This window comes from Melospiza melodia, chromosome 3, assembly GCF_035770615.1.
Source record: "Melospiza melodia melodia isolate bMelMel2 chromosome 3, bMelMel2.pri, whole genome shotgun sequence".
NCBI lineage: Eukaryota > Metazoa > Chordata > Aves > Passeriformes > Passerellidae > Melospiza > Melospiza melodia.
Window position 1 is genome coordinate 105,050,565 of NC_086196.1, and position 17,308 is coordinate 105,067,872.

General features: G+C 46.1%; 2 protein-coding genes across 3 annotated transcripts in view; one reads left to right on the plus strand and one right to left on the minus strand.

Annotated features, from left to right (window-relative positions):
* Window positions 1-1,785: 1,785 nt before the first annotated feature.
* Window positions 1,786-15,981, plus strand: MSH6 (mutS homolog 6). Its single transcript, XM_063152461.1, has 10 exons — window positions 1,786-1,883; window positions 3,381-3,583; window positions 6,016-6,188; window positions 7,366-9,910; window positions 11,156-11,421; window positions 11,930-12,047; window positions 14,194-14,283; window positions 14,944-15,098; window positions 15,266-15,465; window positions 15,825-15,981. Exons 2-10 carry the CDS (start codon window positions 3,409-3,411, stop codon window positions 15,904-15,906), a joined length of 3,804 nt encoding a protein of 1,267 aa, XP_063008531.1. The 5' UTR covers window positions 1,786-1,883; window positions 3,381-3,408; the 3' UTR covers window positions 15,907-15,981.
* The window catches only part of FBXO11 (F-box protein 11), a 70,259-nt gene continuing 68,898 nt past the window's right edge, over window positions 15,948-17,308 (minus strand). For both annotated transcript variants that reach the window (XM_063152463.1, XM_063152462.1), the window contains exon 23: window positions 15,948-17,285. In XM_063152463.1, the coding sequence (XP_063008533.1) occupies window positions 17,156-17,285 (130 nt within the window). In that variant the 3' untranslated portion in view covers window positions 15,948-17,155. The remainder of the gene's footprint in view (window positions 17,286-17,308) is intronic.

Genomic DNA, 17,308 nt, shown 5'->3' on the forward strand with positions numbered 1-17,308 from the left:
CCTCCAGCCATGTACCAGCCTCTCCTCTTGCCACCACAGCACTGCAGGGCAGGGAGGAAGCTGCTCAACGCCAGTGCCACAATTTCTCCCTCCTCAAGGGTGTTTTTGTGGGAAGGCTCCAGCTCATGCCAACACACCACATAACAAGCACTGTGGCCCCATGGCAGGCAGGGAATGGGGTTTGGAGGTGTGAAAAATGCGTATTTTATGATTGGCTTTTGGCAAATATTAAAATGAATATTATATGTGTTGTGTTAGAAAGTAATGCTGTATTAATTCTCTCAAGTAGTGTGGTAAATATAGTTTTAGGTTATAGCAAAATGTTAAAATAGAAACTATGCTATGTAGGATACTTCTTTTTAAAGAAAGGACTTGCACGGAGATAGCAGCCACAGGACACCTGAATCTTTCAGAGAAAGAGAATTTATTGCCCCATTATCAGGAGAAACAAACTTCTTCCTGCCTCAATGCCATTAGGATTAGGAGGAAGAAGTTGACACTGACCAGACAGAATCCTTTGTTTGAATGGAATTTATTAATCATGTATGAAGTGTATGAATGTGCAACAGGCTGTTGCTTTTAAGGGTTAATCCTCTGTTAAGTGTGTCCTTTTTCGGGCTTATTTTGTTCGGAAAAAGGTACCCGGAGGTCCGTAACTCTTTGTTTCTATTGTCTCATATTGTCCTTATTCAAATTGTCCAAGATTTTTATTACTCTAATTATATTGCTATTTTTATAACCATTTTATTACTATTAAACTTTTAAAATTTTAAAAACAAATTATTGCCATTTTTCACAGAGGGCAGTAGCTGTTGTCCCAAAATAAGTTATTTGACTTGGTATGCCAGAGGCCAATCCACACACAGAGCTGAGATATTTGATTTATTCACAGTTCTGCACAGAAAAGGGCGCTGGGGGGCAAAGCCTCAATGCCAGCATGACAACTACCAAAACCTTTAAATATTTATACATTTTAGTAAACAAAGACATTAATGTTCACTGGCTAAAAGTTACATAGTTATTAATTAGTATTCTGTCTTCTGCTTATTAATGATTCTCTTGTTTCTCCTGTTAATTAGTCCCATACTCAGTCTCTCCCTTCTTTTGGGTCAGTGGGTTTGGAGTGGTGGTCACCACCTCCCCCTGCCAGAATTACATTTTACCCAACTGGAGCTAGTTCAGCACAGTTGCTGAGCTGTCTTTATTAGTTTCTTCCTTATCTTTGGGATCCTGCCAAATGTCCTTGTGGCCCATAAATTCTGCATTCTCTGCGTCCACTCTCAGCTGCACATCCTTCTGCACATCCTTCTCCCCAGGCTTTGTTAACCTCCCACGAGGTGGGAGTTCACCTCGAGCCCTAAACCTTTACCAGGTAGCCCTACCCACAAGTAATTTGGGACGTCACTCGGGGATTGCTCGTCAGCCGCTATTTCAGGGGTTAAATCCCCTTTCCTGTTGTCTAGGGTTGGAAGCACACGAAGATCAGACATCACCCCACGTCCTGTCTCACAGAAATTTCGAGATATTCCGCGTTTTGCACCAATTGGGGCCAACAGGGACGCGCGGGCCCGGCCCTCCCTCAGCGTTTCCCGCCAAAGCCGCGGGCGGGGCGGGGCCGGGGCGGGGCCGGGCGCGCGGGTTTGGCGCGCAGGGCGGCCCGCGCTTCCCGCCGCGGCCATGTCTCGGCAGAGCACCCTGCTCCGCTTCTTCTCCAAGGCCCCGCCGGCCGCCACCGAGCCCCGTAGCGCCTCGGGGGAGCGGAATGGCCTGCAGGCCAAAGGCAGCCCCCCGGGCGGGGCGGGCCGAGCGGCGGCGCGGCGCGGCGAGAACGGCGAGAAGGGCGCGGGGGGCGGCGCGGCCGCCAAGGCCAACAAGGCCCCCAGGTACCGGCGGGGACGCGGGAGGGGAGAGCGGGAAGGGGAGGCGGGACGGAGCTGCGGCGGCCGGTGGTGGGAGCGGGACCCGCGGGGTGTCCGTGTGTCGCTGTCGCCCCGTGGCCGGCAGTGCCCGCCATTCCCTGGATGCGCTGCCCGGCCGGGCCCGCTGCGGCCTGGGCTCCCGGTGGGACAACGGGACACCTGCGGGCACGGGCTGTGCTGCTTGGATGTAGTGCTGCACGCGTGTTTAGATTTGCTTTCCGTGCTGTGTCACAGAGGGGCACAGTGGGTCAGGCTGGAGGGGAGCACAGTGGGGCATCTGGCCCAACCTCGCTGCTCGAGCAGGGTTAACCCGCTCGAATAGGGACATCCCGCTCGAATAGGGACATCCCAGAGCACATGGCACAGGGCTGTGTTCAGTTTTTAGTACCTCCAGGGAGGGCGGCTCCGCCTCTCCGCCCAATCAGTTCCAGCGCACAGTCACACACACACAGTCAATAAGTTTTTCCTTGTGGTCCGGTGGAACTTTGTGCCCTTTGTCTCGTGTCCTTATGCTTGGTATTACCAAGGAAAGCCTGGCTCCATCTTCTTGGCACCCCCTCATTTAGGCGTTTATATATATTGATGAAGTCCCCCTCAGTCATCTCTCCTCAGGGCTGAACATGCCCAGCTCCCTCAGCCTTTCCTCTTAAGAGAGATGCTCCTTCCCCATAATCATCATTGTTGCCCTCTGCTGGAGCCGCTCCAGGAGCTCCATGTCTCTCTTGTGCTGAGCACCGCGATGGCAAGTGTCCCCCGTGTCAGCACGCTGAGTGTCACTGGTGGCTGGGTCACAGCCTGCAGGAGTGTCCCAGCCATCATCTGTGAAAGTGTGGCAGTGAAATCTGTGGGAAGGAGGAGAGAGCAAATAAAAGCTGCACCAGGTGCTTTGCAGTGCAGGTAGAGTTTTTTTATTTATTCACTTTTTTTGTAGCCTGAGGGGTTTTTAAGTCTTACTCTTTTCTTTAGGTGCCAGGTTGAAAATTAGTTTCTACAGGAAAAGGGCATGTAGTGACAGGGCGAGAGGGGATGGCTTCAACTGAAAGAGAGTAGGTCTAATTAGATTTCAGGAAGAAATTCTTCACTGTGAGACTGGTGAGGCACTGCCACAGGTTGGATGTGGGCGCTCCACCCCTGGAGTGCTCAAGGCCAGGCTGGATGGGGGCTCTGAGTAACCTGGGATAGTGGGAGGTGTCCCTGTGCATGGCAGGGGGCTGGGACCAGGTGGTCTTTAGGGTCCCTTTGAGCCCAAATAATTCTGTGATAAAGCTCTGTCTCTGTGGGAATCCTGCAGAACTTGGAGGAGCAAATCAAAGTTTAGGATAAGCGTTGGTGGTGGTATGGAAGAACTGTGTAATCCAGGTTGGAGAGCAAAATGCTCAGCAGCAGTGCGCAGTGACATTTGTGAAGAGAGCTGTTCCAGATGTCTGTGTTCCTTAAATGACGCATTTGTTGTCTCTGCAGTGTCTCCTGTGAATATTCTCCTGGGGACATGGTGTGGGCCAAGATGGAAGGCTATCCCTGGTGGCCATGTCTCATTTACAACCACCCCACGGAAAGGACAATAGTCAGAGGAAAAGGAAAATCCACTCGTGTCCACGTGCAGTTCTTTGATGACAGCCCTACGAGGGGCTGGATCAGTGTTAAATACCTGAAGCCATATAAAGGTAAGAGATAGGAGCAAAACTGTTTGAAATGGAAACATGCCACTTGTTTTGGAATTACAGGCTTGGAATATAGGATATATTATTCTCCATAGAGAAGAGCAGCAAAACCAAGAGTAGAATTGAACATGTTTTGTGCTTTGTAAGCGACAAGTTTTTGAGGGTTGCAGATACATTTGTGTTTATACAGTTCTTGAAGCATAAAACACTAAGCCCTTTCCTTTATTATATTAGAACAACTAATTAAGCAAACTTAAAGCTTACTGATGTTTGGAGATATTTCCTTTATTTCAGTATAAAAATGATGTAAAGGTAAAACCAGTATTTCCACTTTTAGCCCTGAAATCCTTCAAATTCTAGGAGTGTCAAACCCAGTTTTTAAGCAGCTTTTTAGGAACTGTAGTATGTCCAGAATTAAAAGGCTAGGCCCAGGATGTTGGGTAAATAAAATTAATTCTGCTGCAGTGTTTGTTCTCAGCAGTGCAGCAGTTTTGTAAATAAAATATATAACTTCAGAACTGAGTGTTGGTGAGGGCAGTGCTGGTAGTTACAGATCAGAGTTGGTGTTTGTGATACTGAAGAAATGGCATGGCTAACTAGTGAAAATCAAATGTAATAATGAGTTAACATTTTGCGTAATAAATCTCACCATTTTAGTAAACATAATCTGTTTTCCCCTTTTTTCATAATTTTACTGTTGCTGAAAATAAAATAATTGGCTGTAAACTGTCTTATTAGTCGAATACTTCATATGTAGTACAGTATTTCTGATGCCCTGTAGGATTTGCTTGTGTCACTGAAAAAAAACTCACTAAATTTAAATAGTTTCTTCATTTATACAGTCAGAGTTCCATTTCATGATCATGTAGCCACATCTTTGTCTCCTTTGTACTTCAGTGTGCTGCACTTCAGCCACAGTTTTAAATTAAAATGGTAATGTTATTGCCATGAGTGTTAGCATAATTTATTGCAAATAAATTGGTCCATGGGTATATGTGTCCTTCCCCAAAGTATTTGAAAACAATCAAAATATTCTGAGAGCTTGTAGCTGTACTTAGAAGCAAATGCAGGTAAGGGAAATTAATCTGTTTGCCAAAACAAATTGACAAAACAAAGTTTAAGCACAGGTACATAGTTCTATCACAGAAAAAGTGTTGAATGCAGAACAGATTAAAAAGATTTAAAATACCTACTTGCTTTAAATTCAAACAAAAAGCATTTTTATATACAAAAGAAAAGTGTTAGAGTCTTTGGGTAAGAAAATGGGTAAGTTTCTTGGGTTGTATTATTTTTTGTAGCTGAGTAAGTGCAGAGAGCACAGGGCCAGACCTGTAACAGGTGGGCAGGAAGAAGTGGAGGTGCACAACAGTTGGTTCAGTGAATATGCAGGTGGTGCACCCTTGAGTGTGCAGCTCAATGATATGAGAAGATTTTTCTTCTGACGTCGTTCAGTCACATTTAATATTGATGCAAAATATTTTTAGACTGCCTCATTGCATTTGGAAATCCAAAAGGGGGATCTGGATTGTTAATGTGTTGCCTTTGTGCTGTGGAAGCAGCTACTTGTAACTCCCTGCTTTGCTACTGCAAACTGGGGGTTGATTGTGAGCCAGAATTTTGTTTGAGTTGTTTCTGGGGTGTTTCCAAGTCTGCTGCCTTTGTGTGCCACTGGGTTAGAGCTGAAGCTGCAGTCAGCAGTGGTGGATGGAGGGGTTCACAAGAGTGGGGAAAAGGGCCTGAAATCAGTCTGTGGATGGTTGGCTCTGGGTTAGTGTGTGTGCAGGTGGTGGCAGGAGGGGCTGTGCAGGAGGAGGAGGAGGGAATGCAGCAGTTATTAATAGCAGGCTTTGTTCCCTGCCCTGCAGTGGCAGCCTGGGTGCCCAGTGTGATTGGCCATCAGCTAATCTGGCTGCTGGGCTGGGCTGGGTGCCTGGCTGCACTCACAGCAGCACTTTGCAGGCCAGCAGAGCTCTCAGGGCTGTGCCACAGGTGGCTTGTGCCTAGAAAGTGAAGATAACTCTGGCTGAGCTTACCTGGTCACTGCCAAAACAGCCCTGTGGTCTTAGTCAGGCCTGTCTGCTGCTCTGCCAGTGTTAAACTCAGTACTAACTACAGTGGGAGTGAGTCAGAGCTCAGCCCAGGAGTGCTCACATGTGCTAATGAGTTACAGAAATAGAAGCAATTCTTCAGGTGTTCATGGAGGTAGGCATTTCCTTTGTGAACGTGTGTACTTTCCCCAGAGGTGGTTCAGCAGAATGAAGGAGTGATAGATTGCTGTATTTAAGATGTGGTGGGAATGAGTGGTAGCAGCTAAAAAACAGGAATTTAGTTATCTGAATATGAATGCTAGTTGTCTAAATGCATTTAAAAGTGAACTGTGATCACTGTCAAGTCTAGCATTTAGCATTTGTTCTTAACAAATCTGTTTTTTACAGGTTCATCAGACAAAGAGACGATGAAGGGAGGTATGTTTTACAGCACAAAGCCTGAAATTAAGAGAGCCATGGTGCTGGCAGATGATGCCATGAGCAAAGATAAAACCAAGAGGCTTGAACTGGCAGTATGCAATGAGCCTTCAGACACAGAGGAGGAAGAGGAAGAAGTGGAGGTAAAATGTTTCTTAATTGCTGTCACTTGCAGAAATATTGCTAGAACTTAGAAGCTGTGACTTGGAGCTGAGCATGGAATATCCTGCAGTTCTCTGGTACAGTAATCACAGCTTATCTCCTCGTTAATCTTGCACACATATGTATCCATTTGTTTTTGTTTTTTTTTTTGTACTGCTTCTGTGTTGTCAGGTCATATGCTGGTCTCTCATCTTTTCTAGTTGGAAAGACAAGTCTCTTTGGTGTTCTGTATGGTAAGGACTGACCTCAGAATCTACTCAACTTCTCTGACTCTCTCCACTCATCACTCCCTGGCAACCTACTTTTTCACCCAGAAGTGCTTTTTTCTGAGGCATCATTTTATCTTCTCTGTCTGCTATTCATAGTCCAAGTTGCCCTAAGTTTGATCTGGAGTTTAAGTGTATCTTAATATATAAATTTATAGCTTATTGACTCTTCATCTAAGGCATCAAATTGCATTTTTGCTGCCCACCCTCATCTTGTGGAGTAGCACTAAAATACCAGTTCTTGCACTGCTAACAGCAGTCTTGATGGAGTAACTAAAAAGTGATGTTTTATTGTGTTGTATTCATGTTGTGTTGATTCAGCTATTATTTCAGAAGCACCATATGCCTTGGAATAGATTTCTTTGGAGAGGAATGGTATGAGGACACTGTCAGTGGAATGGTGGCTTCCCTTAGCTCATATACTCAGTCTCCAGTGTGACAGTGCCCCAAGGGACAGGTGCCACTCCAGGCATTGTGTTGTGAGCAGTGGCACTGTACTCACTGCAGTCCCTCCACTGCTGGTTTTCTATTAAAGTTTGAGGCTGAAAAGGCAAATAACAGTTATTTTATCTTTTATTTATCTTTCCTTTCTCCTACATGTGCCATATTCTTTTTCTGTGCAGTTTAAATGCTTTGTTCATCAGCATCACATATGCACAGTAATGAATGAGTCTTTAAAGAATAGAAATAGGAGTGATTATGCCACTGGCCAGTAGAAGTTAGTTGTCCAGAAAAAACCTGGGTTCTGTTAAGGTACTTGGAATTGGCTGTGGCTCTGCTGTCTCTTGCTTGAAGCATCATAGGTACTGCATTACTGCACATTTTTGCACTTCTTTATGCAGCAGTATTTGTAGCCAGAATTATCTGCAGACAAAGTAATTTATTTTTCCAGGAGATGAGTGAAAATGCATCAGGCAACAGTGAAGACTGCAATAGTGAGGAGGATGTGAAAAGCAGTAAGCGGGTGATGGGCAGGGAAAGAGCTGTGAAAGCCAAGAGAAGGAGAGTGTTGGATTCTGACAGTGACCACGATGGCTCTGATGTGGAGTTCAAGCCTGATGGGAAAGAAGCAGCCAGCAGTGAGGAAGCCAGTAGTGGGGTGGATGAAAATGAGTCTTCTGACACAGAGACAGAGGCAGAGAGTGTTGCAGAGAGCCCTGTAAAAGTCCCTTCTAAACGCAAGAGAAGAGAGGCGAAAAAGCCTGCTAAAAGGAGTAGCCTGGGAAATGACTGTTCTGAAACACCCAAAAGAGCAGCAGCAGTCTCTTCGGATGCCAAGTCTAAGCTGACATCCTTTGCAGCACCTGAAAGTTTTGAATCTCAAGCAAATGCTTGCAGCGGCGGCGCTGGCGGCTTCTCGGCGTGGGAGCACGAGAAGCTGGAGTGGCTGCAGGAGGGGAAGAGGAGGGATGCGCACAGGCGGCGTCAGGGTGACCCTGACTACGACCCCTGCACTCTGCACGTGCCCGAGGATTACCTCAACAAGTGCACGCCGGGCGTGCGGAGGTGGTGGCAGCTCAAGAGCCAGAACTTCGACGCCGTGATTTGCTACAAGGTGGGGAAGTTCTACGAGCTGTACCACATGGACGCGGTCACCGGCGTCAACGAGCTGGGCCTCATCTTCATGAAGGGCACCTGGGCCCACTCGGGCTTTCCAGAGACCGCGTTCGGCCGCTTCTCCGACGTCCTGGTGCAGAAGGGCTACAAGGTGGCGCGCGTGGAGCAGACGGAAACGCCCGAGATGATGGAGGCGCGCTGCAGGGCCGCGGGCCACTCCGGCAGGTCTGACAAGGTGGTGCGGCGGGAGATCTGCAGGATCATCACCAAGGGAACGCAGACCTACAGCGTCATGGACTGCGACCCCTCCGAGAACCACAGCCGGTTCCTGCTGAGCGTGAAGGAGGACGAGGACGCGGCCGGGACGCGCCTCTACGGCGTCTGCTTCGTCGACACCTCCATGGGGAAGTTCCACGTCGGGCAGTTCCCTGACGACCGCCACTGCTCCAGGTTCAGGACTTTGGTAGCTCACTACACCCCTGTGCAGGTGCTGTTTGAGAAGGGCAACCTGTCTGTGGACACACAGAAGATACTGAAGGGCTCGCTGGTTTCTTGCATTCAGGAAGGGCTGACCTCGGGTTCCCAGTTCTGGAATGCGTCTAAAACACTAAAAGTCCTTCTTGAGGAAGGATATTTCAAGGAGAAGCAGAATTCTGAAAATGGATGTTCTCTGCCCTCTGTAATCAAATCTCTGACTTCAGAGAGTGACTCCCTGGGATTAACTCCTGGTGAAAACAGTGAGTTAGCTTTGTCAGCTCTTGGGGGATGTGTCTTCTATCTCAAAAAATGTCTGATTGATCAGGAGCTGTTATCACAGGCAAACTTTGAGGAATATGTCCCTGTGGATATTGCTACTGCAAAAACCACGAGTTCAAGTAGTTTGTTTGGCAGAACTGGCCAGCGGATGGTGCTGGATGGAGTCACCCTGATGAACTTGGAAGTCCTGCAGAATGGAACCAATGGAAGCACTGAAGGTACCTTGTTGGAAAGGATTGATTCTTGCTGTACACCATTCGGGAAGCGACTCCTGAAACAGTGGCTCTGCGCTCCTCTCTGTAATCCTAAATCCATCAATGATCGTTTGGACGCTGTCGAGGACCTCCTGGCGGTGCCAGATAAAATGTCTGAAGTCACTGAGTACCTCAAGAAACTGCCTGACCTTGAGAGACTGCTCAGCAAAATTCACAGCATTGGGTCACCACTCAAAAGTCAGAACCATCCTGACAGCAGGGCCATCTTCTATGAAGAACTCAAGTACAGCAAGAAAAAAATCGCTGACTTTCTGTCTACCCTGGAGGGATTCAAAATAATGAATGAAATTGTCGAGTTCATGGAGGAGTTCGCCAGTGACTTCAAATCCAGAGTCCTGAGGCAGCTGGTCACCCGCAAAGCCCAAAATCCCGATGGCCGCTTCCCAGACCTGAGCGCGGAGCTCACCAGGTGGGACACGGCCTTTGATCACAACCAGGCTCGGAAGACAGGAGTGATCACCCCCAAGCTGGGCTTTGACCCCGATTACGACGGAGCGCTGGAGGATATCAGAGCTCTCGAGGAGGACCTGCGCAAGTACCTGGACAAGCAGCGCAAGCTGCTTGGGTCCAAATCCGTGCAGTACTGGGGGACGGGCAAGAACCGCTACCAGATGGAGATCCCAGAAAGTGTCATCTCCCGAAGCCTGCCCGAGGAGTACGAGCTGAGGTCCAGCAGGAAGGGCTACAAGCGCTACTGGACCAAGGAGATCGAGAGGATGCTGGCTGCCATGGTGAACGCCGAGGAGCGCCGCGACGCCGCCCTCAAGGACTGCATGAGGCGCCTCTTCTACAACTTCGACAAGAACAGCAAGGACTGGCAGACAGCTGTGGAGTGCATTGCTGTGCTGGGTAAGCTTTGCCTCCTTCTGACACGGTAAAACTACCCCTGTGCTGGTGAAATGTGATCTAGGGAAGCTCGTTGCCAGCTCTTGACTTGTTTGTAAGCTCCTGATTGTGGTAAAGGCTTTGATAATTTACAGTGATTCCCTGTTTCATTCCTGTTGTGTGGTTGAAGATGTGCAGCCAAGTGTTTCTCCCAGTTCAGTGTAGCCTGGTGGGCCTCACTGCTTCCAGAGCCTTGTGTGTGGATTAGTAGCTTATTAAATGGAGCTATAAAAATCTAACCTGCTGGTAAGTTTTTTTTTATCTGAGCAGGATGATTTCTGGCCATCCTTTAAAAAATATAAGTACTCAGTGTTGAGCCTTGAAGAAGGTAGTCTACTAAGAAGGCTTCCCCAAATCCTCCTTATTTCTGGGATAGAGCAATCTCCTGTATTCCCTTCTCAGCACTGGCATACTTCTGTCCTGTGGATTTTCTGCTAGGATGAGGCACTCTGGGATGTCTTTGTTCCAGGGAGAAATGAAAGCAGTTTCTGAATGCCACTAGAGCAGAAAAAGGGAGGGCAGGCAGGCAGGGAGTGTTGGCTGGGAATGGATTTGCTGGGAGAGCTGGGAAGCAGTCACATCAGCCACACCACAGCTCAGGGCAAGTGCTGAATTGGTTCCCAGCAGGGAGGAATTCAGTGTCCAGGCTCAGCTGTAATGTGTGTACATAAAGCCTCTAAAATCATGAACAGTCTCGTTGTGTGGGTGATAGCTTTTAGAACCTCAGGGCTCAGCTAACTGAGGGGTCTTGTGCTGCTGCTTCCTGCTGGACACACAGAGTTTTAATATTTATACAGTTTTCCACTGGCAACTTTCAAGCAGAATTAGGGTTCTTCCCAAAGTAATTCACTGTCACAGAAGCTGATTTCCTCCTAGTTCTAAATGAAAAACCAGTGCAATAAATTATTGTTTTATTAATGAATTCTTGAAATGAAATGATGTGGGTTTTAAAGACTTTTGAACTAAAATAACTATAGGGGAGCATTTTTATCATTACATCTATAGAAATCTGGAAGGAATGAGGAAAGACACTGCAAATATTCCCACCTTTTACTTGTTCTGGAGTCCGTCGTGGGTGTTTCCCTTATGAGGAAAATGGAATAAAATAGAAAAGTGTTTGTACAAAATTGCTGTTCAATGAGTAAATTAATTCCTGTGTATGAAGAAATTTGAAAGTGTGACTGACTGGAATTTCTCTTCATTTTCTAGATGTGTTGATGTCCCTTGCTCACTACAGTCAAGGTGGTGATGGACCTCTGTGCCGACCTGTAATCCTGCTGCCTACAGATAATGCTCCTCCCTTCCTGGAACTTCGAAATTCCCGCCATCCTTGCATCACAAAAACTTTCTTTGGGGATGATTTTATTCCCAATGACATCGTGATAGGCATCAAGGATGAAGGCAGCAGCAGTGAGGCCTCCTGTGTGCTGGTAACGGGCCCCAACATGGGTGGCAAATCTACTCTCATGAGACAGGTGATTGTCATGTGTCCCAGGCTTCCTCTGGGGTTTGGGAGAGGGAATTGCAAGGCCTGGCTGTCATGGCTGTCACAGGAGGTCCCAGAAAGTGCTCATGTTCAGAGAGATTTTCTGCTTTGGGAGGGATAAGTTTTATTTGTCCTAGGAGAGTTGGTTGGGAAGAAGTGATAGAGTACGGTTTATCTTTTTCAAGTGACCTACCCAGGACTTGGTATCAGCTGGTGAAAGATGCTTCTGCAGGTTGAACAAGCTGAAACTAGAGATCAGCAGGGAGGTTGCTTTATAAGCACTGCTTGCTGTGATAATTTGTGTTTTGAAGGCTTTCAGAGTAGTTCAGTCCTGCCAGAGCTGATGCTGCTGCAGCCTGGAGCTGTTAAAGCAGCGGGAAGCTTTACGTACTCCAGTTCCTGTTTTAGGGGAAACAAAGCTTCGTGCCCTCGTTGTGCGTGTGGAACTGAAGCTGCAAACACCATTGCAAACGTGCCTGTCCCTGTTTGCTGTGCAGGCTGGCCTCCTGGTGGTCATGGCCCAGCTGGGGTGCTACGTGCCCGCGGAGTCCTGCAGGCTCACGCCCATCGACCGCGTGTTCACGCGCCTCGGCGCCTCCGACAGGATCATGGCCGGTGAGTGCCTCACACACAGCTGCCTGCACTGGGGGCTCCAGCTTCCTGCTCCTGCTTCCAGTGGCAAGCTGGAAAGGGAACAGCGTTTTGCAGGAAGAGCTGTACACTCTTCATTTATTGTTCAGAGTGGAGACAGGATTGTATTTAGGCTTTATTTTTTCATGTGTGCGTCCGTTCGATTTTTGACAGACTCACGGGATCACTTCCTAATGGATTTTAATATTAAAAGCCTAACTCCCAGCTGGATGCAAGTCTGAGGAATATCCTTTTTAGAATTGATTATATTCTGCTCTCACTGATACCTTTTGTAAGTGTTCTGAAATAGGACAGTGATGTTGGGGCAGCTGTTGCACAAGAGTTGTTTTTGTACCTTCCTGCAAGGACTATAAAAGTCCCTTGTTTCAATCATTATGTTTGAAATCTGATTTCTTCTGATGAGCACGAGAGGCAGATGTCCTTCTTGGAAGCAGTAGTTGACAGTTCTTGGAGTATTTTGCTCCTTTAATGGAGAGGAAGACACAAGTGGAGGATGACAAAAGTGGAATGGTAAAGTCTGCCAGTGGTGATGGGCAAAGTGCCACTGGGCTAGAAAAATAAAATGATTGTTGTGCTAAGAGTAGTATCAGTGCTCATTAAGGAGGGCACAGGTTTTCTGTGATCTCTCTGCTGAAAAATGTGGGTCAGTGAATATGAAAGGAGTTAAGCCCACTGAACTTGTTGCACAGAAGGAATTTGGAAATGAGTAATTCCAAGTTCTTAATTAAAAAAAATATTGACACTTCCCCAAATCAAGGCTTTTCTTCTCAGCTACAGAATGTTACTAAGGCTTTCTTTGCCCAGCTTGTCTCCATTTTGTTTAATTTCAGTATAAGAAGGAATCAAAAGTGTGAAAGAATACTTAAATGTTTATGGTAGAGATGAGAAGGGCCCTTCCTTCATGAGAGATGGTCTAGCAAAATGTGGCATTTTCAATTTTTTTTCAGTTAACTGAGGACTATACTTCTGATTTGACATTTCAATTGTGAGGGTAAGCACTGCAAAGAACGAGCTGTGAAATCTGTTCTTGATGCATTTGTTTGCACACTGTGTAGACAGGAAAGCACAGAAAAAGTTGGTCCACAGCAGTCACTTTGTAATGGATGTCAGCAGGACTTTTATTAAGTTAATTTTTTCAATAATAAAATTTTAGTGCTGTATTTTCTGAAGAGAATAAATGGTTATTCTTAAATATTGTTGAAACCATTAAATCCTGGTAATTTCTTTAAATAAATGCAGAACATCAGGATTGGTGGATGCTGCTTAGTAATTCATGTTAGAAAACTTATGTTAGAGCAAAACAGTGTTCATGCAGCATGAGTACAGGAAAGAAATGCTTGCCTTTAATGGAATAAATTGCATTAATTGCTGCTACTTGTAATTATTTGTAATGATCTCCACAAAGAACGAGTAAATCCTGACTTTGTAAGTGTGGGTTTATCACGTGGAAGGGTGTGAATAATTGTGTACTTCTGCTCATAATCTGCTAAAACAAATTTCAGGTCTAACTTTCAGGCTTTGTATTATCTGGGTTGCTGAAACTCCCATGAGATGCTTGAGCCTTAGCAGCAGAATATTCCTTTTGTCATACTTAATTCAAGGAGAGAACGTACAAATAAAGCCTTTATTATCCAGATAGTTCCCTCCTGACATCACAACCAAACCAGTAATTCCAGTCTCTCAGTCTTTGATTTTCTGCTTGGCTTTTTTTCGCTGGAAAGCCACACACACCTTCAGCCTGTCCTGTGTATTCACAGCAAGAAAGGGACAAAAATTCTCCCCATTGTAGCATTTGTGCCCCTCTTTTTGTCCAGCTGTTACTTTTGACTGGTGCTATTAAAAGTAAGCAGGTGTGTTGGCCTGAAAACTTAAGTAATTGTGCTTATTCCTGTACTCTAAAGGAACCAAAACTTGTTTTTTTCTGGCAAATGGCAACCTGCTGTTTTCACTCTGGAAAAAAAGTGTCATGTTTTTGTTCCTCATCAGTTAGCTACCGAGTTTCACTTTAGCTTAACCAAGATTCTAGCACAGATTAAATGAGGTTTTAGTTGTGGTTCTCCGATCTTTGACTTACTTTGTGGCTTTTTTTTTTTGGTCATTTCCTTTAAAGGTGAAAGTACCTTCTTTGTTGAATTGAGTGAGACTTCCAGCATTCTGCAGCATGCAACAGAGCATTCCCTTGTTCTCGTGGACGAGCTGGGTAATTAGACTGTTTTGTAATAGATGGAAGCTAAATCTGTGGGATGAAAGACTGGCTGCAAGGTTTTTGGGCTGTCTGAAAGGCAGCCAAGTACACAGGGCCAGTTTCACCATAATGATGCTGGTGTTTAAATGGTGTGTCACCCTCTCTAACATGAACACATCTTGGGTGCCCTGGGAACTCATCACCACCTCCCACCCCCAGTCATTATTACCCTATTTCCAGCTGTGGTTTCCTGCTTTTGCTTGGCATAATTACTTGCAGCAAACCTCAGGAGAGCAGAAACATCTTTTTTTCTGCAGTGCAGAAGAGGCTGATTGTTATGGGGCCAACACCCAGCTCACCTTTCCCTGCTGCTGGTGGCTCTCACCCCTCACTGCTGTTTGTCTTGCACACAGTGGGGAGGGGAACAAACACACACTGGGGGGTGTGTGTCTGTCCAGCAGCATGTGAGCTGTGGGCTGACTTTACGAGTGTGCCGCAGGTGTCAAACACACACTGGGGGGTGTCTGTCTGTCCAGCAGCACGCGAGCTGTGGGCTGACTTTACGAGTGTGCCGCAGGTGTCAAACACACACTGGGGGGTGTCTGTCTGTCCAGCAGCACGCGAGCTGTGGGCTGACTTTACGAGTGTGCCACGGGTGTCCCGTTGTGTCCGCAGGCAGAGGCACGGCCACGTTTGACGGCACGGCCATAGCCAGCGCGGTGGTGGAGGAGCTGGCGCAGAGGATCCGCTGCCGGACGCTCTTCTCCACTCACTACCACTCCCTGGTGGAGGACCATGCCCACAGCCGGGCCGTGCGCCTGGGACACATGGTATGTATGCCTGGGAGCATGGGCTTCTCCCTGCTGGGGCTTTCCTGCTGTTCTGTGCTCTTCTGCCCTGAGAAATGGCTGGTTTGGGAACAGGACACGGTGTCCCATGCCTTTCTTAGGCTGCAGGTCAGTTTTGCAAACTCTAACTTGTGGCTTGCTCTTCCCAGGCATGCATGGTTGAAAATGAGAGTGAGGATCCAAGCCAGGAAACAATTACGTTCCTGTACAAGTTCATTGAAGGAGCCTGCCCAAAGAGCTATGGCTTCAACGCTGCAAGACTTGCAGATATTCCAGAGGAAGTCATTCAGAAGGGGCACAGAAAAGCCAAAGAGTTTGAAAAAGCAACCATCTCACTGAGAATATTTAGGTAAAGCCCAGGGTTTCTGTACCTAAGTTAAAATGGGTTCCTATAAGCCATTTTAAAATTTTTAAATTTTTTATTTGGGCAGTGGCTTTTGCTCAGTCACAGCAACTACTTTTGTGAACATCAGATGTTCACAGGGAGGGAGGGAGGGAGGTACTATGGGAGGGCAGAGATGCTGAGCAGTATTTTATGCCTTGGGTCACTGCCAGTCTGAATTTGCACACAGAGGTGCTGTGGGGGGGGATGTGCTGGCAGCCTTTATACCAGGCCCAGCATCCATGTCTCCTAAAGCTGTTGCAGGGATGGCAATCTCAAGCTCTGGCCCTCAGTGTCCCCGTCAGTAAAGGTGGTTGTTCCCCCAGGTACCTGTGCCAGGTGGTGGATGGAGCAACCCGTGACGCAAACGCGGTTCGGAAACTCACGGCGATGATCGACCGGCTTTAGGAACTCGCATGGGTTTCTCAAGAAGGTGGGAGCAGACAACATTATGATCTAATAAACTTTATTTTTTAAAAATGACCATTTTTCCATTGTCTTTCCTAGGAAATTAAACCCTTTAATTCATACCTACCCTCTACATAATGGTTATTGAGTACTCCACAATATATTAAGTCTAGATGTTATGGTACATGCATACACTTTCAGGCTGTTGATTACCCACTGTCACCAATACACATAAATGGAAAAAAGCTATGAAACTGTATAGGGCTGTATATATACTTGTCTCAGCTTCATTAGAGCAGGAAATTGCTGTGATTTCCAGCAGGTTATGTAAGTAATGTCCAGACTGTTCAAAAAAAACTATGAACAGAGTAAAAGTACAAGACTGTTTTGAGGAGACTTTCTACTGTGTACTTTAAAACATAGTAAAATTTCTTTCACAAAACTTAGTTACATGGGTACTTTGTTTTATAGTGCATTATAGTCTAGGAAGTCTCATTAAAACACTCGCTTTTCTTTCTTTTGTTAGGGTGGTTTGAGTACAGACTATTGCTGGGGCAGGGGAGGAGATTATTCTAACTTCAGAGGACACCAGAAAAATTGCTGGATATAATTTAAGATTAGTGTTTTCTCTTTCATAGAAAGAACGTACATACTGGGACATGAGTACAGTTACAGCAAGTCTAGGTGTGCTAACAAAACAGGACACATTCAAGTACAATAAGATTTTTTGCTTGAAATTAGAAACAAACTACATGAGATTAAAGCATTAAAATCATATTTCTCAATCTGAATAAATGTTAAAAAATCAAAAGAAATGCAGAAGTGCTAGCTCACATTTTTACCATGTTACAAAAGCGATTGGTACCCATGTCCATAAAGGCAGCAACAAAGAATGCTGCTTGTCTACAGAATAGTACTACTGCAAATTGGACTGCGTTTCAATGCTACTTGTAAAAACACCAGCTCTCAGAAGTTGGTATCTGTACAAAATTGCAGCTTATTTTTCTTCACTTCTGTCCCTTCAAAGTCTTTGTTTACACAGTAATGCTAAAACGCCCAGTTCTGTTATCCTGAGTCAACATATTGCCACTTTCTTTTTTGGTAGGTTGAGCTCCATAGTGTCAACACCTCACACATCCGCTTTAATACAGTCTCTTTCTGCAGAAATGGGCAAGTGTAACTTCCTCCAAAAAAAAAGTTTTAATAGTTATGATATTAGAATGGCAGGACTTTCTTTCTGAAAAGGAATTCAGTTGTGCTGCAATGTATTAGATTCTATAGGTGGAGCAGAGTCATATAGTGTATCTGTATCGTGTGTAGGCTCTCCGGCGAGCGTACAGGGATTCGACAGTGTTCCAGCACCACAGTCACAGAAAAACCTACAACACAGAGAGACAGCTCT

Bases quoted from the DNA above. Each gene is read 5' to 3' on its own strand.
- MSH6 (XM_063152461.1), top strand. From the start codon at position 3,409: ATGGTGTGGGCCAAGATGGAAGGCTATCCCTGGTGGCCATGTCTCATT. The intron at 12,048-14,193 runs GTGAGTGCCTCA...TTTCCTTTAAAG, and splicing joins CTCCGACAGGATCATGGCCG to GTGAAAGTACCTTCTTTGTT. The intron at 15,466-15,824 runs GTAAAGCCCAGG...TTGTTCCCCCAG, and splicing joins ATCTCACTGAGAATATTTAG to GTACCTGTGCCAGGTGGTGG.